This window comes from Myodes glareolus, chromosome 17 (assembly GCF_982192425.1).
Source record: "Myodes glareolus chromosome 17, mMyoGla1.1, whole genome shotgun sequence".
NCBI lineage: Eukaryota > Metazoa > Chordata > Mammalia > Rodentia > Cricetidae > Myodes > Myodes glareolus.
Window position 1 is genome coordinate 36,249,688 of NC_142042.1, and position 25,633 is coordinate 36,275,320.

Here is a 25,633-nt window from a genome sequence, read left to right on the forward strand (position 1 = left end):
AATCTGGGCGTACATTTTAGGACATATTTGGATCTAAATACCACAAGCCACTATATATAAAACACAATAAGGTGATGTGGCGTGTTTCAGTAAGGTGGGGCAGATACCAAGCCAGGCCACGCCTCGTGGATATGCTCATAGACTAAAACGCCATGCTTTTCTCAGAGCTGTGGGCACAAGTCTGGACACCAGCTGTTAGTATGAGGGTTTGGAGATGCGCTGGTCCCTTGATATGTGATAAGCTAGATATAGTTGAGTCACAATTCAAAGCTAAAAAAAAAACCATATAGCTAGACTGGACAGGCAAAAGCCTGGGAGCACTAACACAAACCTATTAATTAGCTAGATGGTCCTCCAGGGCTCCAGGCTGGAACCACTCTGGGCTTCATGGGATTTCTGAGTCCTTCCCTATTTCACTCTTGGTATCAGACTGCGCCCATGAGAACCTAGGACACCACTCAGGAAGGGAGAAAAACCAGTGGGGAAGAGGTAGGAGGAGCTCTGGCTTATTCCTTCCACCCTGCCCTGCCTTCCTTAAGACAGCTCCACTCGTACGTGACTTAGGTTTGGAGTCTACCATTTGCCGGGGGAGGGGAGAAGCTAGGGGTTGGAAGGGGGAGGTTGGGGGGTGTCAGGACTCTGCCACTCAGCACATTTGAAAACCACTGTCTGATTTTTTTCACATTTGTTTTCTCTACTCTGCTACCCCCAGGGCATATAGTCTCTGCCATCTAAATTTCACCCACTAAATTTAACTAAGACCTAGGGAATTGAGAATATAGTGGCGGTCGGGTGCAGTGTTCATATGAACCACGCTGGAATTACCTTTATACAGCTGCTGTGTCCTGTATAAAGATACGGAACAGATAGGCAGTGGGGTAATTGTCTTGGGCAATTAAGAGTAAGCTGACCTTGCTCCAGCTCCAAGAATGAGTCAGTGGGGCAAGCCGGGATGGCTCTCTGAGATTCTGACCTCGGGGTTTGTGCTGTAAACCACGGTCTCCACTGGCTGTTGTGGCCTCATTACACTAGGGTGACTCCTACAGGGTTGGGCAATGCCATCTGGCCTGGGAACTGCAGAGGGCAGGCGGCTGGGTAAGAAGAGCTAAAGGGGGAGGCATGGGAAAGGAAGATCGACAGGCATGCTGAGAAGAAGAGAAGGGTCTGGAAGGGTCTGGGCTAAATGACTTCCTGAAAGTGAAGTCTATGCTTAAGAAGGAAGACAGACAGTGAAGATTGACCATCATGGTGGGGGCAGTCGGGGGGACAGAGGTACAGGGGAGGAAAGCAGAACCCTGACACACTGCATGAACAACACGGATACGGCTGAAGTTAACGGAGAAAGGCCAGGCTTTCTTACAAACAGTACCAAAGGAACCCAGAGGAAAAAAGGAAACTCTATATGAAAAGACAAGTCCATCATATATCTCAGAGAAACCCTATCTCAGAAAGCCAAAATAATAATGATAATGATGATGGTGATAATTCAAAATAGAACACAGACCTAAATGTCAATCCAAACAGTGGAACTTCCAGGAGAGAAGCCTTTAGTAACCCTGGGTTTGCACAGAGCTCTTTGATATGACACAGAAATCATGAACTATCAAAAAGAGGAACAGAGCACAGATGAGCTGGTTGGGGGTTTATGCACGTCCCATCTCCAGCAACGGACACACGAGCTGTGTTGTACACCGGCCATCCCAGGCCCAGGGAGATGGATGCTCGAGGCTAACCTCAGCTACGTAGAAAGTTCCAGGCTAGTCTGAGTTACACGCGTGCGAGGACAGAGGAAGGGGGCGGGGATAATGATGGTAAAAGGGTGGTCAGCACAGCTGTCAATCTCATCTGTCAATAAACAAAGGAAACTGAGTCCAAAGGGAAGAATGGATTTAGACTGGATTGGGAAACAGCTTCCCTTTGGACTAGGTTATTGTTGGGGTGGGGAAAGTATGGGCATCTCTGTGCCTCGAAATCAGATACAAGAGGGCCAAACCCTGTTTTCTTTACTCTGATGGGAAAGAAGCAAGGGAAGCTGGAAGACGACCAAATGCTCGGAGGATAAACCCTGCTATGGCTTATCACTGCTTCCTAAAAGCCTCATCCATCTTCACTGAGACCCAGGACACAGGCAGGTAGATGTTTCTGCCTTGGTAGACACCCAGTCTAAGGCTGCGCATACTTCATTCGCAGAGTGGGGTAATAAAACACCAAGCCCCATAGTTTCTCCTTTATTTGCTTCTCTCTGCTTCAAAGATACCAAATGTGTACAACTGTAAAGCAACGGTGTCACCTCACATATTCATTACCCCAAAAATCACTGATTCATTTATGCTGTGTGCAACCATTTGCACCTGGGCATAATAGGAAGGGAACCAAGGGAATCTGAGATGTGTATGTAGCAGGAATGTAGGAAATGCATGTATGAGACATGTATACAGCAGGAATAAATTCGGAAAATGCAGACAGTCAACAAAGGACAACCTTGGTAATTGAAGTATCTATGGATATCACCAGCTAATAAAACAGTAACAAAGCTGGCTATAGGCTAGTGGCACCAACTGCCAATCAATCCTCTGTGGTGGAGGAGTATCTTCAACTTACAGGCCAGGAAACCGAGGCTTGGAGAAGGTTCATAGTCAATGTCAGAACGAGGAGTCAGTCTAAGCCCATTTGCTCGCCACAATTAAGTCTTAGCATTATGCAGCTTTTCTAGCCCCAGACCCAGTACCCCCCAACTCCCCAGGACTGTTTCCAGCAGATTTCTGATCCAGACAGGCTAGCTTATTGGCAGGGGAAGGTTTGCTAATGACAGACTTGGAGAGGACCAGAAGCCACGACCACGAATCCTATGGTTTCAGGTCAGAGAAGCCTTAGTTGGGTGGTCTGACTGCTCTCCTCTCCCTAGGCGAATCAGTGGTCCAGGCTTCTGGCCCTGGAGGCTGGTTTGTATCAGCCTGGCTGGCAAGGAAGCCTGGGCTCTCTCTGCTCCCCACCAACACCTTTGAGGGGCCCAACTGAAACCTCCCCAAGGGACCATGCTGCTAACCACTCAACTAGAAAGCCTGCTTTCTGTGTTCCTTACTGTCCTCATGAAAATGCTTTCTTACCTACATGCAGGGCATCTGTCGGTCCCCGCTCTACTGGCGGCTTTATAGCAGAGCCCTTTTAAGCACAAATTTCACCGCTGAGCCTCCAACACTCTCAAAGACACGTCTGCATTGATCTGAAGCATGCTAGATATTTTTCCTTTTACAAATCTTAGAGGAAAATTACAAAATCCTATAGGTTTTTATTCTTGCACACAAACAAAGATTAGGCTTTCTACCAGTAAGTAAAGTAGAACCTGTGGCTATTGAAATGCGTTTTTTATGAACCCCAGTAGGTACATTACTCTGTATTGTTAGACTTTATATTCTCTTATCTGTTATGACGTCTAACTATCAGGGCAATGCCTGGAAACTATTTGAGTTTGGGACCTATCTTAGCTTAGGTTTTTATTGCTGTGAAGAGACACCATGACCACAGCAGCTCTTATAAAGAAAACATTTAAATGGGTGGCTCACTTACAGTTTCAGAGGTTCAGTCTGTTATCATCATGGTGGGGAGCATGGCAGTGTCCAGGCCAATGTGGTGCTGGAGCTGGTGCCGCATCTTATGGGCAATAGGAAGACAACTGTCAGATTGGTGGTCTCCTGAGCCTAGGAAACCTCCAAGCCCACCTCCATAGTGACACACTTCCCCCAACAAGGCCATAGCCTCTCCAACAAAGTCATACTTCCTGATAGTGTCCCTCTCTTTGGAACTATGGGGAGGCAATGACATACAAACTACTACTAGATCCTAGGTTGGCAGAGTTGGGATGATATGAATTGGGAAATATTTAACCAGTATTGTTGAGGCACACTTGGGTGTTTGGTTCTAACCTATCTTTAAATTTTATTTGTTGTCATTTTAAGCATTGGCTTTCCTCTTCTGTTTTTTTTCCTTCCAGCAGAAGTGGAAAGAGCTATTGAAAGTGAGCCACAGGGTGATACCAATCCCATTTGAAAACCATCAGTTTTCTGGGAGAACCTCCCAGAAAATGTCAGCTCCTAGTTGGGTGTCACAGCTGTTTGCCTCTGTCCCCTCCTTCTGTGTGTAACTCAAGCTGGCCTCTCAACCTCAGTACCTTTCCAGGTTGAAAGAGCTGGGTTGAATAACTCCCACAGCCTGAAGCCGGGCAGTGGTGGCGCACACCTTTAATCCCAGCCCTCGGGAGGCAGAGGCAGATGTTCGATGCCAGCCTGTTCTACAAAGCAAGTTTCAGCACAGTCTGAGCTGTTACACAGAGAAACCCTGTCTCAAAAAGCAATAATAATAATAATAATAATAATAATAATACTTCCATATAGAGCCTTCTGCTCTTGGCGAACTATCTAGTTCAGAGGAGAGGCATGCAGATACAAGCCCACTCTGCCATGTGCCTGTAAACTGGGATTAAAATCTTGTAGTCAGAGTTTTCCTGTTCTGACTGCTTGCTCTCAAATAACCAGCAGTCATTTCCCAAATTACCACACAATGGATCTTCACCATCTACCCCACAACAATGCTTCTTTTCTCTTCTCTCTCTTTCTCTCTCTCTCTCTCTCTCTTCCTTCTTTCTCTTTCTTCCTTCCTTCCTTTTCCTTTTTTTCTTTTTTCTTTTTCTTTTTGGCTTTTCAAGACAGGGTTTAATCTGTGTAACAGCCCTGGTTGTCCTGGAACTCTCTTTATACAACAGACTGGCCTCGAATGTGCAGAGCTCCACCTGCCTGGATGGATCTGACTCCTGAATGCTGGAATTAAAGGCGTGCGCCACCACACTTGGTCCCAAATGCTTCTTAATCTATGGCAAGGCCTGACCCTGGAATCACAAAGATCATTGTGTTGGCCATTTGGAATCTTGGGTAACGGCTCTCAAGCATACTCGAGAACAAAGCAGAGCCATCTCTCTGGGTCCACCTAGAGGGATTCTGTCGGGAGTGCCGCTGGGCTGGAGGAAACAGCATGTATGACGTACAGTGGGACTCAGGACAGACACTGGTCATCATGGGGAGCCTTAGAAGTGGGCAAGTACTATGGTGCCCAGCACGGTTCCTGCCCCCATTCCCTGTAGGTGATGACGCAGGAAGACAGGCATGTGTCCCTGAAGAGGGGGCAGGGTATATTACCTTGAAGTACCTTGAAGCAGACTGTCATGCATGTAGCCTCCTTTACTTTAGCATCTTTCTGGATGCAGGCTAAGTCAGTACAAAGATGTTTGCCTCCTGGCATTTGTATGGAAGCACTGGCAGGCAGCTCTGTCTCTCTGAGCAACAAACATACTCGTCAGAAAGATTCAGATGGTTCCACTCATTTGAGTGCAGAGAGGAGCTTGCTGCTTCATGGGAAAAGGCTCGTCTCCCCTCCCTCCTCCTAGCCACTACCCTCACCTGCCTGGCTACCAGTGATTTTTATTAGTGAACATAAAGTCAGTCTGTCTTCCAAAGTTCTATAGTCAGCTTGACTTTGAAAGATCTCAAAGCCTCCTGTCCCCAGGTCCTTGCCGTTAGCTCTGCCTCCAATGCCTGTCTGTCTCTCCATCCACGGACAGTAGCAGTACTCGATGACTTTTCCATGTCCAGTTTTGGCTCATCAGAAGCCATGAGTGGCAGATCATGACACTTCTTTTCCTCCTTCCCAGAGCAGGGGAAGGAGGCAATGAACTGTGGGAAATTCCTCTAGCAAGATTCTGAGAAGGATGGAAAGAGGGCGAAGAGAAAGTTCTTTTTAGTCCCCAATGTGGCCCTAACAGTAACTCTGCTCATAGAGCATCAGGGCTGTCTCTTTCTATGGCAGAGGTGTCTCGGCCTCCTCCTTCCCCTGCTTGCTGGCTCGGAGCTATCCCTGGGCAGCCAGCTGTTGCGGGAGCTCTAGAGAGGTGCCTCCTGCTTGTGTGTTTTAGAGGGAAGTGCACATGTGTGACCATATTGACCATTTGCAGGCAGGCTTGTATATGGACAGTGATAATCCCCCCCATTCCCCCACCCCCGCTCCCAGCTGTCTCAGAGCAAATGCTATTACCCCTGCTTTAGATAGAGAGGAATTAAGCCTCCTCTTTGTCAGTGGCCCCAGGCTGTCTGGAAGAAAACTAGCTGAATCCCTGTGCTTCCTGGTGTGCAGCTTGGAGCTGCTGCTGGGTCAGAGGGGCTTTGTGTGCCTGCCCCAGGCTCGGCTCACACCTGCTCTGAGCAGGCTCCAAGTGTCCAAGCTTAAGAGGGCGAGGCCCTAGGGCGCTCTTCTCTAAGTGGACCTTGGTACACCCTCAGGGAGCAGCTGCCATCTTCCACATGACTCTGAGGTTCTTCCCGATTTGAGATTCTATTTTAAGGGGAAAATAATTGGGGTTTATTAAATGAAGGATTGCATCACCAACAGGAAGGGAGGGGAATGATACCGGGTACTGGGGCAAGCAGGCACCTGTGCTGGGAGGTGATTGTATTCAGCACAAATGGCTTTGACTTCCTCCCCAGTGTGTTATCCCCAGAAACGAGTATGCCTGTGTTGGGTGCTTACAGATGCCGTGCTGGACACTCTTGCTTCACCGGCATTAACTAGAGTCGGCCTCTCCCTCTGCCCTTGCAAGGTGCACTGTTATTTTCTTCCAAACAGACATAACACTTAGACTCTAAGACGGACGTTAACACAGAAGGGAAGTGAGAGTTGCCTCCTGAGGTTCAGAAGACACACTAGGCCTCTCTTCCTCCTTATCTAAGTTCAAAACAGTTGAGAGACACAAGAGTCAAGCCTGAAAATATCACCTTGAGCACCAAATCAGCTGGCTGGAAAACGCATCCCATGAACAGCCTGCCAATAGTTCACCCTAAGTCAAAGGGACCTAGCCACCCTCCTGCAGGCCTTACCCAGAGTGGGGGCTGGAGCTGAGGGACTACAGCTTCTGCGACAGCCGGACCCCCTCCCCAAGAGTCCGGAGGGGGCTGAGTCAGCCTGCGCTCTGCTCCCCACACCACACACACTAGTCCTGAAGTCTGCCTCTTCCCCACAGAGAAATGAGCTACATTCTCCCAAGGGACATTCTTGGTCATTAAACAACAAAATCAGGAGAGTCTGGGTGACCTTGACTCCATACTTGGGTTATCACCAGGCCTGGAGCATTTCTTTCGCAGGCGAGGTCCTCAGAACCTCAGCCCTTCAGACTTGAGGAGAAACCTTCCCTTTATTACAGCAAAACCTGTAGGCCGGAGAACTTGCTGCCTCATCCAAAGCTCCGTGGTGAACCGAGGTCTTTCAGCCCTCATCTCTATCTTGTGTCTTCTGCCTTCCACTCTTCACTAAGAAGTTGAGGACAGGCAAGTGTGTCCCCTTATACACTGTAGTCAAAGAAGAACTATATACAGCTTGTACCCTTCACAGGGGCAACATGGAAGACAGACTGCTCCGAGGGCAGAAGGTGAAGGGATGTTTGGGTCCTTGGAGGACCTGGATTTCCTGGTAATGATGGGACCATACTCTCAACTTCCTGCTCCAAGCTTCTCCTGTCTTCCTTCTTCCCTTCTTCTAAAAGACAGTTGCCCCTGTCCACCAGTGTTCTCTCTTCCTCATTCCTTACCTCTTTCAGGACTTGCGCCATATTTCCATTTGCCCAGGACTGGGCTAGAGTAAGGAGAATTTGGTTGGAGGTAGATAGAGCTGGACCTGAGTACTGTGGGGCCTGGAATGGTTTCCTTCACCCCATTAGCCTCTGTTTCCTCAAATATAAAGCAAAAGTCTCAATGACTCCTTCGTGGACACAAGGGAGGACTAAGGGAGCTAACACACAGCTAAGTGTGTCTTCTGTCTTTTCCTTATGTGGTCTATACATGTTATTTGCTACAATGGAGGGAGGTATCTTCTGATGTCTAGTGGGCTAGGGCTCTGAGGACCTAGCCTGTGGAAGGAAGGCCCGCAGAGGACTAGTAAAAATCTAAGTTTGAATCCTGGAGTCAGGGTCACCTGAATTCTCCTGGTTTTGTTATTCAATAGGGGAGGGGGAGGATTTAGTAACTTTCACTTCTCAATTCACTAAATACTGGAAGTCTGTGTGCTGGAAAAGTTGATGTTAAAGTGTCGGTTTCCCAAGGTTTTGACTGATAATTAAAGCTCTTTTGCAAAGCTCTTAGTTCTGTGGCTGGCATGTAGAGATAAAACAGAAGACATTAGCATTCCCTCACCAACCCATCGCTGGGCGTGGGAGTGCCTGGTTGTATCCTGTAGCACTCTGAAGACTGCAGAGTTCACGGGGTTATTCATCGAATCTTCTCTGTTGGGGGGGAATCAGTATTCGTGGAGGGTTTCTCCTACAGTGGTCTTCCCTTCCTTGACCCCAGCCACCACCGTATCTGGTGGTAGATAGGAAGTAGAGCTATTCAGAATACCACTTTCGCTTCTCACATTCCAAAGCAGCCTGATGTTTCCCCCAAGTCCAGGGTCCAGCACTTACATCTAAACCTGAGATCAGGACACAGATCTGTGACTGTGGCTGGAGATGGAGAAATCAGGTGATTCAGCCCCCCAGTTCTAGGTGGCAGGTTTGTCTGTCCCTGTCCCTTGTGCTTCAAGCCTTTGTCACTGCCTCAGCTTCCTTGTCACTCTCATTTTCTGATGTCCAAGACAGGGTCTCACTATGCAGCTCTGGCTGTCCTGGAACTCCCTCTGTAGACCAGAGTGGCCTTGAACTCACAGTGATCCACCTGCCTCTGCCTCCTAAGTGCTGGAATTAACAACACGTGCCACAATGCCTGGCTATCATTCCCATTTTTTCATCGGGAACATTGGTGACATTGCCTAACAAGGGTAACTAAGACTGTTTCCAGAAACAGAGGTCTAAAAATTCACCCTACCCTAGGGGCCATCATTTCTTAATTATGAGACACCTTGTATGATTCTGAGCGTCACTTAAAACACAAGGCCACCAACCTGTGCTCTTACCTTCCCGTCAAAACACGTCTGAGATATGCCAGAAACAGCAGACGGAACCACTTGGGTTTTTAACTTTGATCTATGGAAACTATCACTGAAATCAGCAGAAACCAGTTTCCTCATAAATAAGGACATTCTGTGACAGTGTTTGACTGCGGAGGATCTGGCAGCCCAAGAAGCAGGAGATCCTCTGCTACATTTCTTCCCCGCGGCAGCTTTGTGTCTGAGGCAGGCACCCTGATTGTCTGCAACTGCAGATAGACCGTCTGCTGTGTTCAAAGGTGGGGAGGAAGGAGCTCAGAATGCAAGAAGGATGTCTGACAGGCCAACACTACCCCGAGTGCTGAAGAAACGTAAAGACTATAGATTATTGCTGATGCTTCCCGAGCTGGTTTAGCATGGGAAATGGAATTAAACAGTTAAGTAGCTCCGACCACAAATCTAATCTTCCTTGGGGTAGGGAGTAGGCTTCTTTGTGCTATCTCTCTTTGGGTCTTCTTCTGGGAAAAAGCCACCATCAGGGGCTCCTTGAGACTCCTCCTCCCTTCCCTGCCTGCTAAGCAAGGCAGGAACTGTGCGTACATTTCTCAGCTGGCCTTCCCCGGTAGTCTCTGTCCTAGATGTTGAGAAGGAAGTGCTTGGTCGGAGACTAGAGAATGCTCTCATAAGAAAAGCAAATGAGAGGAGGTGTGAGTCAGGGTGATTAGGAATAAAATAGTCTCGATTTGGCAGTCACTAATCCACGCTGGAATCCCACGAGGCTCCCACCACCTGAGCTTCATATTTGAATGATTGTCACATGATTGGGAATCAAAGATCAAAACTCAGATGTGTGAGAAACACTGTATCATGTCTCATAACCCAAGTTCTTACACTGAGCACCCATTCCACTGGATGGGCAGACAAGTGAATTGCTATTCTTGGGCCCTCATGCAAGGTTTCAGGAGTTCACAGGCATCAGTTGGCACAGGATGCTCTTAGGAAAACCATCTTTTTGTCTTCATGGCTCTTTGGGCCCTCTCTAGGAAATGGGATTCTTTTAGAAAGTCACGACATATGGTCTTACATGCCCAGCAGGAGGTTACCATCTGCCCTGGTCATCTAGAAGAACACAGCTCTGCAACTTCCTCTTTCCTAAACAAATAAAGGCCCTAGAGGTAGTCATGGAACATTTGCTCGCTCTGCTAAGACAAAAACAACTTAAACCTCTGGTCAGAACCCACCAACCTCTGGTCCCTCGTCCCAGTAAGATTTCCTTCTTCAGGTGGAGAAAGACCAGAACACACACCTCGTGCAAGCCATTCAGATCAGATTGGGGAGCTCTTCCTTTGCCTTTCCCCCTTGCAGGGAAGGGCTCAAAAGGTTAAAACCTGGGGCAAGGGGCAGGGAAGCAGTAAAAGTGGTAGATGGGTTAATTATCTTTTTGCTCTCCCTCTGCACTGAAGGAGTAGAGCCTGAGTCCTGCAGGGAGAAAGGAAGAAATCCCAGGAAAGAGGGCAGGAAGCACGCATGCGCCTGGCAGAGACCGTGGGCAGCCTTTCGGCTCAGAGACTCATCTCTCTAGACATTAGGAAACAAGTTCTCTGCAAAGTAGGCAAGGGAACGGTGTCGATAAATTGAGTTCCTTTAGCTTCCTTAAGTAGGCGGGGCTAGGACGTGTCTAAAAGCGTGGGCAGTTGGATCCAGTCTCTGGCAGCAGTTGCTGTCACCTTCCCACTCGTTTTGCCTTTCACAGGATGCTTCAGTTGGCATGGGGTGGAGTAGAGAGAGCATTACTGAGCTTGCATTATCTGAGGAATGAGACAGCTGCGCTAAACGGCTTCAACACAATGCATTCTGGTGTGAGTGGGGAAGCTGTCTGGAGGTGTTTGCCCATGAAAGGGACAACAAAGAAAGCTGGGGAGGCCCAGGGAGCAAGAGACTGCTGCTCTCATTAAGTGCCCTATTCTAGTCTGTATCTGGGAGCTTGACCAAAGCAGACCTTCCACACATGCCTACGGCCTAACAGACAACCATGAGGCCCATGTGGTCTTCACACCAGCCCTGGGTCCGTGTTGAATTCATATAGCTCTTTCATTTGTAAAGAATAGTTGGGAATCTGAAACAGGGGAGGGGAGTACTAGTTCAAAAGAGCTGCTCTTACCCGGGGCTGCATGTCAGGAGACCGGCTTTCTGAGCAGAGTACCAGCGGAGAGGGAGTGTTGAATAGAAAGACCAGTAGCCAGGCTTCGGAGGCCCAGAGAGACGACATTTGTCATACAAAGAGGCATCATAATTAGGATGCTACAAGAACTGGCATAAATAAACATATTAGATAGATGTGTAGACTTTTGCAACAGAGTGCAGAGGCTAAAAATAGTGTCTCATGTATGGCTAGAGACACCAATTATATCATAGGGAGAAGACGGTCTTTCTAACAAACGTTCTTGAGAAAACTGGCGGTCTAGAAGCAGAAGACTCTCACTGTACAGCATTCAAAAACCAACTCAGAATGAACTTTAACCCGAAAGACCTAAAACTCCAAATCCCTGGGCTAGAGAGATGGCTCAGTGGTTAAGCACTGGCTGCTCGTCCCGGGCACCTGAATTTGTTCCCAGCACCAACACACAGCTCATAACCCCCAGTAACTCCAGGTCTAGAGCCTTTTCTGACCTCTTGGGACAGTGCACACACATAGAGCACTTATGTGTAGGCCAAACACCCATACACATTAAATTAAAGTAGATTAAAAAAAATTTTGAAAACTTTAGTATTTTTCTTCTTCCTGGAAGAAAACACAGGAAGCAAGTGGAAGGCACTGGATTTGGTACCAATAATTCATATGTGGCACAAAAACATAGGACAAAAATAAAACAGATAGAAAAGTCTACCTTAAACTCAGGAACTGAGTTTAACAATTTGCAGAGTGATCCACAGAGTGAAAGGCCCATCTTTGGAAAGGGACAAAATGGCGACAAGTCACATGTGATAAGGGGTTAATATCACCAATGGATAAAGAACTTCAGCTCAACTACAACAGACCAAAGAACTTCTTTTTTTTAATGAGCAAAGGATTTGAAAAGGATGTATGTCTAAATAATTTATACAAATGGCCAATAAATGCATGAGAATATATTCAACATCACGAACCATTAGGGACATGTAAATCAAGGTCATGAGATGTCGTCTCATGCCCTTCAGGTAGGTAACTCTCAATATATCACACAATTATGAGTGTCGCCAGGGATGTGAAGTTGGGGCTCATGTATACTATTGGTGGGAATATAAAACCATGGAAAAACAACATGAAGTTTCCTCCAAAACATTAATAACAGCATCATCACACTGCCCAGCACTCCTGCTTCTGGGATCCATGCAAAGGAATTCAAAGCAGAACTTCAAAGAGTTGTGTACACAGCTGTCCTCATCCCAGCATCCCTCATAATAGCCAATGGTGGAAGAAACCAGTGTATGTGTACATGGATGGACAGAGAGAGGGAATGGTTACATACCCACAGAGGAATATTATAGAGCCCTTAAAAGAAAAGAAACCCTGTCACACGCTGCAGCAGGATGAATTTTAAGACTATACTGAGTTACATTGTAGCAAGTCTTTGGCTGCACTGCCAGCTCCCAAATAACAACACTGAGACTTATTATGAGAGCTCGGCCTTAGCTTAGCCTTGTTTCTACCTAGGTCTTATAACTTACAGTAACCCATTTCTATTCATCTATGAGCTGCCACATAGCTCAAGACTTTTACCCCTCCTCCTGCTTGTCCTGCTTCCTCTCCATATCCTCTGGCATCTCTCCCATGCCTCGATTCATCTCCTCTTTCTCTCCCCCATAAGTCCTGCCAAACGTCTCCCTCCCTAGCTATTGGCCATTCAGCTCTTTATTAAACCATTCAGAAGGCGCCTTGGAAAAGACACATCTTCACAGTGTACAAAAAGATTATTTCCCAACATTAAATAATCCATTTCAAAAGGACAAATGCCCTACCTTTTCCTTTGTATTCATCAGTCCTTCCTCACAGTGACAAAACACCAGAGAGAAACAACTTAAAGAGGAAGGTTTTGTGTTGGCTCATGGTCTTCAGTCCATGCTAACTTGACTTTGTTCCTTCTGGGTTCAAGCACAATGATGTAACATGAGGGCTGGCTTGTTGGGGTTTCTGTCTCACCCGGTACCCCACAGCTGGCATACCCCAAGGAAAATCACACATAGGACTCCATAAGATTATAAACTGACTGGCCCATTAGGTCAGGCTACTTATTAGCTCTTATAACTGATGTTACCCCATTATCCTTATCTACGTTAGCACATGGCTCAGTACCTTTTCCAGCGGGGCAGCTTACATCTTTTCTCTCCAGTGGTCTGGGCAGAACTGCTGAGGGAGCTTCCTGCTTTCCAGAATACTCCCAGTCTCTTTGCTCCACCTCTACTTCCTGTCTGGCTTTCCTGCCTATACTGCCTGCCTGGCCAATCAGCGTTTTATTAAAATATGATTGACAGAATACAGACAATTCTCCCACAGTTAACAAGAAGCCTTAGCTAATGGGCCAATCAGATCTATAACTTATATAGATCTCTGTGTGATTGATTGTCTCTGGGACTTGCCGGCTGTGGGTTACCGGGCGGGAACAGATACCCCAAGCAAGCCGGCCCCTCATGCTACACAATGAGGCTGACTTTCACGGGGAGAGTATATGAACATGGCTGGCTTTATGATGGACAGAAGGCAGAAAAAGTAATATAGTACTTAGAGACAGGGAAAGCACTTCAAAGATACACCCCACTTCCTAGTAGAACGTTTAGCCATGGACCCATCCATGGGTAATCCACTGATGAGGTTATGTCCTCACACAACCCTTCAATGCATGAGTCTTTGTGGTGGGTGGGAGTGGAGAGGGCAACTGATACCCCAATCATAACACCACTGTATGAAATACCTAAAGAAGTTAAATTTGCAGAAACAGAAGGTAGAAAAGTGGTTACCCAGGACTGGGAGAATCCATGTTTTGAGGATATTGAGTGTTTGTGCTATAAAATAAGACAGTTCTAGAGATCTGTGCACAACCATTTCTATGTACCATTATCCTGATATTCCCAAACTGTTCAAGATGATAAACTTAATGTCGTATGTTTTCATTACAATAAAAGAAGGGGAAAGATAGACTATTATATATATATTTCAGATATCCATTTTTCTTCTCAGAGTGTTTCCTACATGGTTTGCCAGGCCACAGTACAGAGCCGAACCAGGGCTGCTGTTGGCCCTTGTCCCTCAGCCTAGCAGGTCAGCTGTTGCCTTGCCAGTCCCCTGTCAATCAGCAATGTGTAGATGCCCGACTTAAAGCTATCTTCCCTTAAGCCTGTGGTATCCAGGAACACACCCGGTTCCCACTGCTACCTTCGTCTCACTAGCACCATTTCCCCAGTGCTCAGCTCCAAACTGGAGATGCTCGGTGCTAACCAAAGCGCCCACTGTCTAACACCTCTAAGCACTACAGTGTTTGTGTAGGTTTCATAGTGGAGCAGGCCCAAGGGTAAACATCGCTTTTTTTCACATTTATTTTTTTGAAGTTTCGTACGTGAGTATTGTGTTTACATCAGAGGTAAACATTTTGCGCGTGCTCTCGAGGTTTAACCTCTTCAGGACTCTGAGTGTCAGGTAGCTGTCAGTCACACTGTATAAATGAGGGAGCTGAAGCCCAGAGGCTAAGGAGCTCCACCAGGATGACAATGGTTCTATGAAGGTCATTGCTAAGACTGCCACAAGCCACAGCACCACTGGCTTGGCGGCACTGGCTGAGTCCCTATTCAAGGATGAGGGTGAGGAAAGGAACTGAAGCTTCCAGCCACCAGGGGCAAGCATCTAGTCTCCGGTTCTGACAAAGTCTGAAGTCAGTAGCCGTGCCAGCCCTTCCCGCCTCACACACCCACAGTTTAACTAGTCTTCGCAAAAGACCAGGCCTCCCTTCTGACTTGCCCAATTCCTCTGCTATTTACAGGTCAAAAGAGATGGGGGGCTGCCATCATTCTATACGGGGGAGGACGTGGGGTGAAGGTAACAGTCTACATGGCACTGATTCCTGGACCTGCCTAATCGCTCAGAGCCACACAGCCGCATTGCAGGGCACAGAGTGTTCCTACATCAGCCCAAGGGGCATCAGCAAGATGCACTTGTCTGGGTGGGCTTTTCCTGGGTCTGAGGGAAGATGAGTGTTCTCTCACAGTGTATGTGCTGTCTGCTCCTGGACTGTGCTCCATGTTGGTCCCCTCTCCCTGGCCACGGCCTATTGAGAAGGCTTTATCCTCAGTAGAATGTGAAGGGTTTTCCTGGGGGACATCTGAAGGTGTCTTTACATTTATTTTAGCATATTTATTTATTTACATGCTTATTTATTTTTCTTTACTGGGGAGGTGCACAAGTTTAGAGGTCAAAGGACTCACCTGTGAAAGCCGGTTCTATTTTTCCATATGTGGGTCCCAGGAATCAAACTCAGGTTATCAAGCCTGGTGGGAAGTACTTTTACCCAATGAGCCATTCCACCAGCCCTGGACCTTGTAAGGCTAACATTCTTCTAAAGAAACAAATGTACCAATCAGCCAAATTCAGGTTTAGTATGAAGGAATAGTATTTGGAAGACACCCTTTGCCAAAAAAGATCTTCATTTATGTATTCAACAAATGGCCCTGTATATAGGATAGGGCTCCAAAAAGGCATCTCAACAGAGGAACTATGGGGTACTGCAGAACTCCAAGAGTAGGGGATGAGGGTACAGAACAGGTGTTTGAGGTGGCAGGCCTGGTGCCATGCTGGTTCAGGTCAGAAGTGGAGGTCTTATCAGAGAGGTCCTAAGTGACCTCACAAAGTCAGGGTAATAGTGAAAACCATGAAATCAAGAGGCCAGAGAGAAGAGGAACCCACAGTCAGTGTTCCCTGAAGTTAAAACACAATGCTAAGGAAAAGAAGTCTTTTAACCCTCGTGACAGTTTTCATGGGGCTGGACAGATGGCTAAGTGGTTAAGAGCACTGGCTGCTCTCCCAGAGGACCCGGGTTCAAACACCAGCATCCACAAGCTGACTCACAACTGTCTGTGACTCCAGGTCCAGGGAATGACCTCTTCTGAACTCCTAAAATTAATAAATCTATAACTTTTTTAAAAGCAACATTTTCTTGCTGGTTTAATTCATGTGTGTTGAAGGTGTGTGCACACACATGTGCACAGCAGGTGAGGCCAGAAGAATGCATTCCATGTCATCCCCTCTGTCATTGTCCACCTTTGTTTGAGACAGGGTCTCTCGCCTCTTAGAACTCACCAGGTAGACGAGGCTGGCTGGTCAGAGAACTCCGGGGATCTTCCCGGCTCTGCCTTCCCAGTGCTGTGACAACAAGTGTCAATGTTGGTTTGTTTTGTTTTATGTGATGAGGTCTCACTATATACCCCTGGCTGGCCCTGAACTCACTGTGTACACCAAGCATGTTTTGAACGTACAGAGATCTGCCTACCTCTGCCTCTAGGGCGCTGGGATTAAAGGATTGAGCTGCTAGGTAGGTCTGGCCCATTGCGTTTGCTTTGGTTTCTAACAAGGGTTCTATGGATCTGACTTAGGTCTTTCTTCATACCTCCAGGACAAGCACTTGACCAGGCTCAGATGTCTTTGTAGGCCCAGTTTTCCATGATTGTTTTTCAAAAGGGTTTTAGGACTGGTGAGATGGTTTATTGGTTAAGACAGCGTGCCACAGAAGCCTGGTAACCTGAGTTCCATTCCAGAAACTCAAAGAGCAAAGAATGACATGTTGTCTCTGGACCCCATAATGTGCTGTAGTACTTGTACACACACACACAATGATAATAATAACAAATAAAATAAAGTTTATATAAGTTAAAATAAATGGAAAGGGGCTTTTAGAAAGCTAATTCTTGCCAGGCAGTGGTAGCAAAAGCTTTTAATCCTAGCACTTGGGAGGCAGAGGTAGGTGAATCTCTGTGAGTTCGAAGCCAACCTGGTCTACAGAGTTAGTTACAGGACAGGCTCTAAAGCTACAGAGAAACCCTGTCTCTAAAAACAAAAACGAACAAACAAAAAAAAGGTCATTCTTATATGTGGAAGTATGATTTATGAGAAATTCAAGTATTCCTTGTGTGTAGGCTGAATGTCACTTTCTTTACTTGACAACATGTGTGCTTTCACTGAAAACCTTGTAGACGGAATGTAGTTCTAGTACCTTTGGGCTGGTCTGTCTGTCTGTCCTTTCAACTGTGCACCTTTGCCAAGGACTGTTGGGAGGAAAAGGAAGGGTTCTTCCAGGGGCTACTTGAGACTGAGCCATGGTTTCCTTTCTTCTTGTCTCTGTGTTGCTTAATTTTTTAAATGATGAGTTTGGATAGAATAAGACCATCCTAAAACTTAAGCCTAAAAGCAAACACAGTTCAGAAGAGCAAAGAAACTGTTATTGCCCTGCTTCTGGCTTTCTGGCAGCAGTAACTCCCCGTCACCATTCCCCACCCCGACTCCCTCCTGGCAGGACCCCTGAAGGGGACAACACTGGCAGGCTTCCCCACTCGCAGTCTCTTTGGTAATGGTTTGCAGCCTGGCAAACAGGAAAGGGGCCAGTAAATGCCAGGCCCTGGAAGGCTGGAGTGTGTTTGCCGGGTGCCTTGACTTCCTCCCCACGTGTTTGTGATAAAATCAGAGCTGAAACTGGCTTGGGCTAGTTCCTGCCAGTTTTCCTAGGGGCCTCAGAAGGCCTTCTGAAGGTCTGTGGACTCCGCTACCCCGTGCTTCCCTGAGTTCTGAGGGAAGTGGTGCTGGATTAGCTGCTCAAGTTTGCTTTTTGGCATTCTTGCTTTATGTCAAGTGAATAAAATCAGAACTCAGTTAGAAAAGTCATTCCAGAAATCAAGTCAGCTATCCATGGCAGGGTCGCGGGGCAAACCCCTTCCCTTCTCTATGGAGGAAAATTCTATATACTTTTTGAAGAGTCAACAGCAACTCAACTTCAGAGCTCCACCATCAAAAGAAGGAGCCGTTTCAGCTTCGGGGGAGGACCGATGGGTTTTCTCGGGGGACTAAGGGCCAGGCTGCGAAAACTTCGGTTTTGATTTTAGGAGAGGGAGGGGGGACCCTTTCTATGTGTTAATATTCTTGGAGAATTTTCAAAATAAAAAGGCGATCTAGCCTTTTTGTTACCTAAAAGCACAATAATTAGAATTTTCTACTAAATGGGGGAGAGCAGTGCCTACAGTGGTTATTTTACTGAGTTCAGGCCAAGTCGTGTGATTAGAGTTGCTGGTCTACCGTGAAGCACTTCGGAAACATATATGTGCCTGTGTGTGTATGCGTGTGCTTGTATGTGTGTGCACACATACGTATGTGTGGGTACGAGCATACATACATACTCATGGAGGCCTGGGAAGGACATCAGGTGGCCTGTTTTAGCCCTCTCCACCGTGTTCCCACAGGACAGGGTCTCTCACTGAATCTGGCACTGTCTGGGAGCCGGCAAGCCCTGTGAGGCCCCTGTCTTTGCCTCTCTCCCACACTCTAGTGGGTGACCACCTCAGCTTTCCTTTCTTAAAAGATTTATTTATTTTGTTTATGTGCATGAATGTTTGCCTGCATATGTGTATGAGCACCACATGCATGTCTGGTGCCTGCAGAGGCCAGAAGAGAGCATCAGATGCCTGAAACTGGAGTTACAGAGGGTTGTGAGCTGTCATGTGTGTGCCAGGAGCTGAACCCAGGTCCTCCGTAAGAGCAGCAAGTACTCTTAACACTGAGTCATCTTTCCAGCCCCTTCACTCAGCTTTAAGTGTGGGCTCTGGCTCATGTTGACAGAGCAAGCACTCATACCCGCTGAATCTCTCTCTAAAAAAGCATGATAATCTTTAATACAAAACTTTAAAGCCAACAGACATCCTTTTACAGAGCCCAGAATGGGGTTTCTGAGAGGAGGCAGATCCCTCTGCAGGCTTTGGGAGACAACCGTTTTTAGAACCCAGCCTCCTTCTACAAAATGACTATCCTGCCGTGTCCAAGTAGGAGCTCTCGCGAGAACACCACACGGCTGTTTCTACGGCAATGAACAAGGCACACCTCGAAGTAAATGTTTTCCTACAGATGGGCCTGGAGAGTCAGAGGTCCTCTCCACACAGCAGTGACGTAACATCAGTCTCATGCGTGTGACTTGGCATGCCATCTAGCCTTTCTGTGCTTGGGCGCTCTCTGCTCCCTTGCTGTCTTGGGGCTAGGAGGACTAAATGAGTCAGTATGTTCAGAAAGAGAGCCTAGGATGGGGTACCCTTTGTGTACTGGATGAATATTTGCGACAGTATTTACTTTCACATAAAAGTTGCACACATCCTGACAGAAGAAAACATTTAAAGGCCACAGAGAAGAGATAAGAAACTCCCTTCAGGGTTGGAGAGATGACTCAGTGGTTAAAAGCATGGCGGCCTGCTTTTCTAAATGTCCTGAGTTCAATTCCCAGCAACCATCTGTAATGAGATCTGGTGTTCTTGTCTGGCCTGCAGGCATGCAGGCAGGCAGAATACTATATACACAATAAATAAATAAATCTTTAAAAACAGAAAAAGAAACCCCCTTCAGGTTTGTGCCCAGCTGTTGGGGGACATAGCATGCAAAGATCTGCAGGGCTCAGAGTGTTCAGTAGTCAGAGCATCTGGGAAGAATTACAGTTCCTAGTCCTGGGCATCTGTGCCCAGGGCAGAGTTTCTTGACTTTGGGCCAGACTCTGGTTTGTCACTGTCACTGAGCCAGTGGCTTGGTGGATGTGTGGTCACACCACAGTGCCCCTAAGTGCAGCAGCGCCCTGTGGGCTTTATGGCTTGTGTGAGAATGTCTTGCAAAATTCTGATATGATGGCTTTCAGCCCTACTTTGTGGCTTATTCCTCCCTTAGCCTGTGTTATTTCCTAAGTGACTTGGAAAACTTTGAAGAAACTCTCTCTCAGATCGTCTCACTTCACCTGCTCCCCCTTTATCTTTCTAAGGTTGGTCACAGAAGGTCAACCCTCAAATCGTTTGACCTGGACTAGAGATGGAGCTCAGTTGGCAGAGTGCTTGCCCACACAGCAAATGCTGCAATCCCAGCACTCGGGAGCTAGAGAAAGGAGATCACAAGTTCAAAACCATCCTAGTCACAAAGTTTGAGAACCGGCCCGTGAGACCCAATTTCACAAAAAGAAATCAAAGCAGCTTGTCCTGTGAATTGCATGTGGTCATCAACTCAAAGCGTTTTAACCATTACCCTCTCTTTCCCTTGCTGAAAGGTTAGCCATGGGGGGCAGGGAGGAGGTTCCCCGTTAGTCATTCATGGTCGACATGATGTCCTTACTTCCTACTCCCCATCACACGCCATCCTTGCCACACTGCCCATCTCTGTGACTGTCTTAGCACATGACTCTGAAACTGTCAGTTCAGGCGCACGCACACACTGTGGACAGCCTGGTGCAGCCCGTCCTTCTGATGCCTGCCGAGGAAGCAGCTTCTGTTCCGCTTAAGTGTGGACCCACTAATGCTGAGGCCGCAGAATGCTTGGTCCATGCCCCGTGTCTGGGGCGATGCCGCCCTTCTGCTCTCACCCAGCCATTAATCTCACCAGTCATTAATCTAGGTCTCGATGTGGCACTCGGGGTTGACTCTCGTGGTAAAATGCCGGTGCTGTAGTCTCTTCAGGAAGGCATACGCAATTTCCCTGTCAGTGTGGTTTTAATGTTCTCTTTCAGTGGGCCATGAGATGCTAAGGATAAATGATTACGAGCCCCCCTCGAAATTTGTGGAGTTGACCCATGCATGAAAATGTGCCGTTTAACCTTTAATCATCTTAGCCGAGGAATAAAGTCTATTTTTGTTGCTTATGAGTGATGGATAAAACCAAATTGACTGTGAGGGAGTGGGTTTCGGGGTGGGGGGGGGGCAACCCTCCCTCTCTCAAAAAAAAAAAAAAACAAAACAAAACTACCCTTTCCCATATGACTCGGGAGATCCATTAGCAATCAGTTAAGAAAGGGAACACGCTGGGTTAGCACCTGAAGGAAGAGAGGAAGCAAAGATGGAGAGACACGTGGTAGTCACACTGAGCACTGGGACATGGCCTGAGACACACGGCTGGCCACCCCTGGATCTGCATGATGTAAAACCTGAGGATGAAGACATCACAGGTCCTTCCTATGCCTCGCAGAGGCTTGAGGAGCTGATCCGTGCTCCCAGTGGTAAATGATGTCATCTTTGGAGACCTCCAGCTTGTCTGGGCTCTCCAGGGCTGTGTCTTTAGTCCTCTTATCAGTGGGTGCTCTGCCCTCCTCTAATGAGAAGGAAGAGGAGCTCAGAGAGGCTGGTCACTGGCCCGTGCCCAGTATCTCCTGGCCTCACTGGGAGAGCTGGGATTTGAGCCTAGAGACGGTTTGGACTACAGGGCTTGTGCTTCCCATAACCACCATGCTTTTAAATTGAGTTTTGGCATGATTCAAACTGGTGAATTTAAAAACCAGATAGTTGGATTTTAAAGAAAGCATTCTTTGTCTCACTGACTCATCAGAGGGCTTTTGGAAAATGCCCTTAATCTTGGTTTCCAGTCTATGAAAGAATGAGTCTGGGATGGGGATAAAGTTCAGTTGGCAGAGTGCTGGCCCAGCATACAAGAAGGCCTGAAGTCCATTCCCAACACCACACAAACTGAGTGTGATTCCCCAAGCCTCAACATTTGAGAAGATGCAAGAGGGTCAGAAGGTCCAGGCCATAGGCCTGTCTGTGCTTTGTAAGTACTTGTCTCAAGCAAAAACAAATCTGCCATTATACACACACATACACACACACACACACACACACACACACACACACATGCAAATACACATACACACACATGCACACTTGAGCACACACACACACACACACACACATGCACACCCACCCACGTGTATCTTGAAATTATCTAAAATTAGGAAATTAAGACGCTCACTCTGTATTTATAACAGCAAAATATTTTAAATATCCAGTAGGTCTGTCTCACTTCTTGTCCTCTTGGCTATGTTCAAGTGTACCTTCCCGCATGCGTGTGTGTATATATATATATATACACACACACATCCCCATAGAACTGACGGTTCCTAAAAATTAAATTTTTAGGTGCCATGTAATATAAAGTGCTTCCATAAAGGCATAAATCAAATACATAATTTCCAGAATGTGCTTTATTTGTATTGTTTTCCTACTCCACCTCTTCTTTCTTCCTACCATCTTGCTATTCCCTCTGACCCGAGTTCCATTTCCTCCGGGCTCCTTCAGCATACCTCTTTCCTGACTGCCACTCTCCCCATCCCCAGGGTAAAGTACTGCTGGTTACACTGGGTCTGTCTGGTTCCTGGGGGCCCACTGTGTCAGAGTAATTGTTTGTAGGGCTCCACCATCCCCTGCAGGAGTAGTTTGCTCTGCTCTGGCTCAGACTCCAGATATTTCAATCATCTTGAACACATAGGAGGTTATCTTCCAGACCCTTTCCTGGGTAGCTGGTTGATTTTGAACTATGAACCCTAATTTGTACAGGAAACTCAGTTCTCTAACAAGAACCAACACTATCTCTCAGGCCTAAGGGATCCTGGTCCGTGAAGCCCTCACTAATACCAGACCAGCTGTATCCTTGGGTTCAGCTCACAGGTCACTAGGGTCTGCTCTCTTTCTGGTACCCAAACTCCATTTCCTGCCCACCCACTCTGCTGTGTATTAAGAAACAACTTATGCTGACTCATCGTTTCCACGTTTGCGGTAGAGACGCTAAACGTACAGCCGCAGACTCTGTATTGTCGTTCTGCTGTCTTGAAATGACAGGAATCGCCATCCTCGTAACTGCCGTCTGTCGTTCTAGAATGCATACACCGCAGCTGCCATTAATGGGACGGATTTCTGCACATCAGCGAAAGATGCAGACAAAATCATGTCTAAGAACTCAAGTCATCTCACGTCTGTTAACTGCTCTGGAAACTTCGTCATCTTCCTGGGAAAGGTGAGATGTCTTGATTAAATAACAGAGCCTGAAATTCAACAAATTAAATAATGTGGGGGCTGATTTGAGAGGGGACTTGTGCTTCTGGCTCTGGAGCAGCTGCCATGCCTTGTTCCCCAATCCTATGAGGCTGTCTGTTCTGCAGCTTCCAGGGTCCACAGTTACTATCTGTAATTTTCATCTTCTGGGCCAATTCTGCATAACTTAGTTTGTTTGATCCCACTTCCACTTAAGGACCTATCTGTCTGTCTGTCTGTCTATCCATCATCTATCCATCCATCCATTTATCCATCCATCCATCCATCCATCCATCCATCCATCCATCCATCCATCCATCCATCATATCTATCTATCTATCTATCTATCTATCTATCTATCTATCTATCTATCTATCTATCTATCTATCTATCCATCCATCCATCCATCCATCCATCCATTCGTCCATCTATCCATTCATCCATCAACCATATCTATCTGCCTGTCTGTCTATATATCCATCCATCCATCCATTTCCATCCATCCATCCATTTCCATCAATCATATGTATGTATCTGTGCTTATGTGCATACAGCTGAGGAGAGAGGATTCAGAGCCCTTGGAACTGGAGTTATAGGCAGTTGTGAGCAGCCTAATTGGGGACTGGAATCAGAACCTACATCCTCTGCAAAAGAAGCAAGCACTCTAAACTGCTGAGCCATCTCTCTGGCTCTCCTACTTCCTCTTAGATGCTGTTGATTCTTGACCCCGATCTTTCTCACCATGTGTGCTGTATTCAACGCTAAACACACAGTCTCTGTCTTTAAACAATTCCTCCCTGTCTCATAGGAATACCAGTTTGTGGCAACGCCCACAGCGACAAGATCTTAGTCACCAGCTGTGACCTGGGTGATGCCAAACATGGGGATTGTGCCCCATTTAAGATTCTATTCTTCTGCGCTTCTGGTGTAATATTTGGTGTATGACTGTCATAGCTAGCTTCCAGCATGTTAAGACATGCTTGGCTCTCACAGGTGTGTGCTAATCACACATACATTTAAGGCTCACCTGGGTCCCAGAGATGTTTCATGTGACAATAGAAACAGAAGCACAATGTAATTATGCCTTTCCAAACAGTCAAATAAGGTATAGTGGCATGCAATTTGATAATACTGTCTCCTTAGTCGGATTGCAGGTGATACATTTTCTAATTCCAAAAATGTTTTTTTGGGGGTGCAGTTTCATAATTCTTAATGCATTTAGGTTTTTTTACTTTAAATATAAAATATAAATTCATTTTCTTAAGATTTCCTGTAAGAAGCTTACCATGCCTAATGAGCTTTCAAAAGATATAGGATAATTAGTGACTTTAGGCTTCTGAAGGAAATAGCACTCTGCATATTCGTCTTTGCAGGCATCTAGGGGTAATGGGGGCTTCCTGGTGGACTCTCACATATTTTAAGAAGCTGAGTATACCATGGCCTGTGAGTGTATTCCTGGAAATAATAATTACATGTCACAAAAGCCTGGGAGAATCCAATTATCTTGCACACAAACACTGGAAAGTCTGTCCACTTTCCAGTGCCTGGAGGGTGAAACCAATCACTTAAGAAGTTAATAATTCACCTACTCAATCGTTTGTAATAGAAAAATGGGATTAAAGCCAGGAGGCGCATGCCTTTTATCCCAGAACTCAGGAGGCAGAGGCAGGCAGAACTCTGAGTTCGAGGCCAGCCTGGTCTACAGAGCGAGTTCCAGGACAGCCAGGGCCACACAGAAAAACCCTGTCTCAAAAACCAAACAAACAAAAATGGGGTTTAAAGAAAAAAGTGGGTGTGGTGGCACACACCTTTAATCCCAGGACTGAGGAGGAAGAGGCAGGTGGATCTCTGCATTCAAGGCCAGCCTGGTCTACAGAATGAGTTCGTGGAGTATAAGTTCGAGGACCACCATAAAAGATGGGGTGATGTTACATGTTCCTAGTGCTGGGAGGTGGAGTGGGTAAAGATGGGAGAATCTCTGGAAGCCAAAAGAATGAGCTCCAGGTTCAATGAGACTCTGACTCAAAAATAAGATGGAGAGCAATGGAGGAAGGCGTCCGACATGGACCTCTGCCTCCACAGCCATGCATCATTACATACCCCCTCCCTCCAACCCTACATTATTACATACCCCCTTCCCCCCACACACCTACATTATTACATACGCCCTCCCACACACACCTACATTACATACCCCTCCCCCACCTCTACATTATTACATACCCCTCCCCCACACACCTACATTATTACATACCCCTACCCCCACCTCTACATTATTACATACCCCTCCCCCACACACCTGCATTATTACATACCCCTCCCCCACACACCTACATTATTACATACCTCCTCCGCCCACACCCCTACATTATTACATACCCCTCCCCCCACACCTACATTATTACATACCCCCTTCCACACACATGCATCATTACATACCCCCTCCCACATGCACACACCTACATTACTACATACCCCCTCCCACACACATGCATCGAAAGGAAAATCTCCAACCTTAAATGTCTTTGTTGGTGTTGGAGCCAGAGGGGTCAAAGAAACCACAAGTGAACCCACAGAATCAACTAACCTGGGCTCATAAAGGCTCACAGAGACTGAACCGCCAACCAGA

At 46.8% G+C, this 25,633-nt stretch overlaps 1 protein-coding gene across 2 annotated transcripts in view; it reads left to right on the plus strand.

The window, feature by feature from the left end:
* Window positions 1-25,633, plus strand: part of Slc44a3 (solute carrier family 44 member 3) — a 70,181-nt gene that overhangs the window by 42,427 nt on the left and 2,121 nt on the right. For both annotated transcript variants that reach the window (XM_048456661.3, XM_048456662.3), the window contains exon 13: window positions 22,850-22,987. In XM_048456661.3, the coding sequence (XP_048312618.3) occupies window positions 22,850-22,987 (138 nt within the window). The remainder of the gene's footprint in view (window positions 1-22,849; window positions 22,988-25,633) is intronic.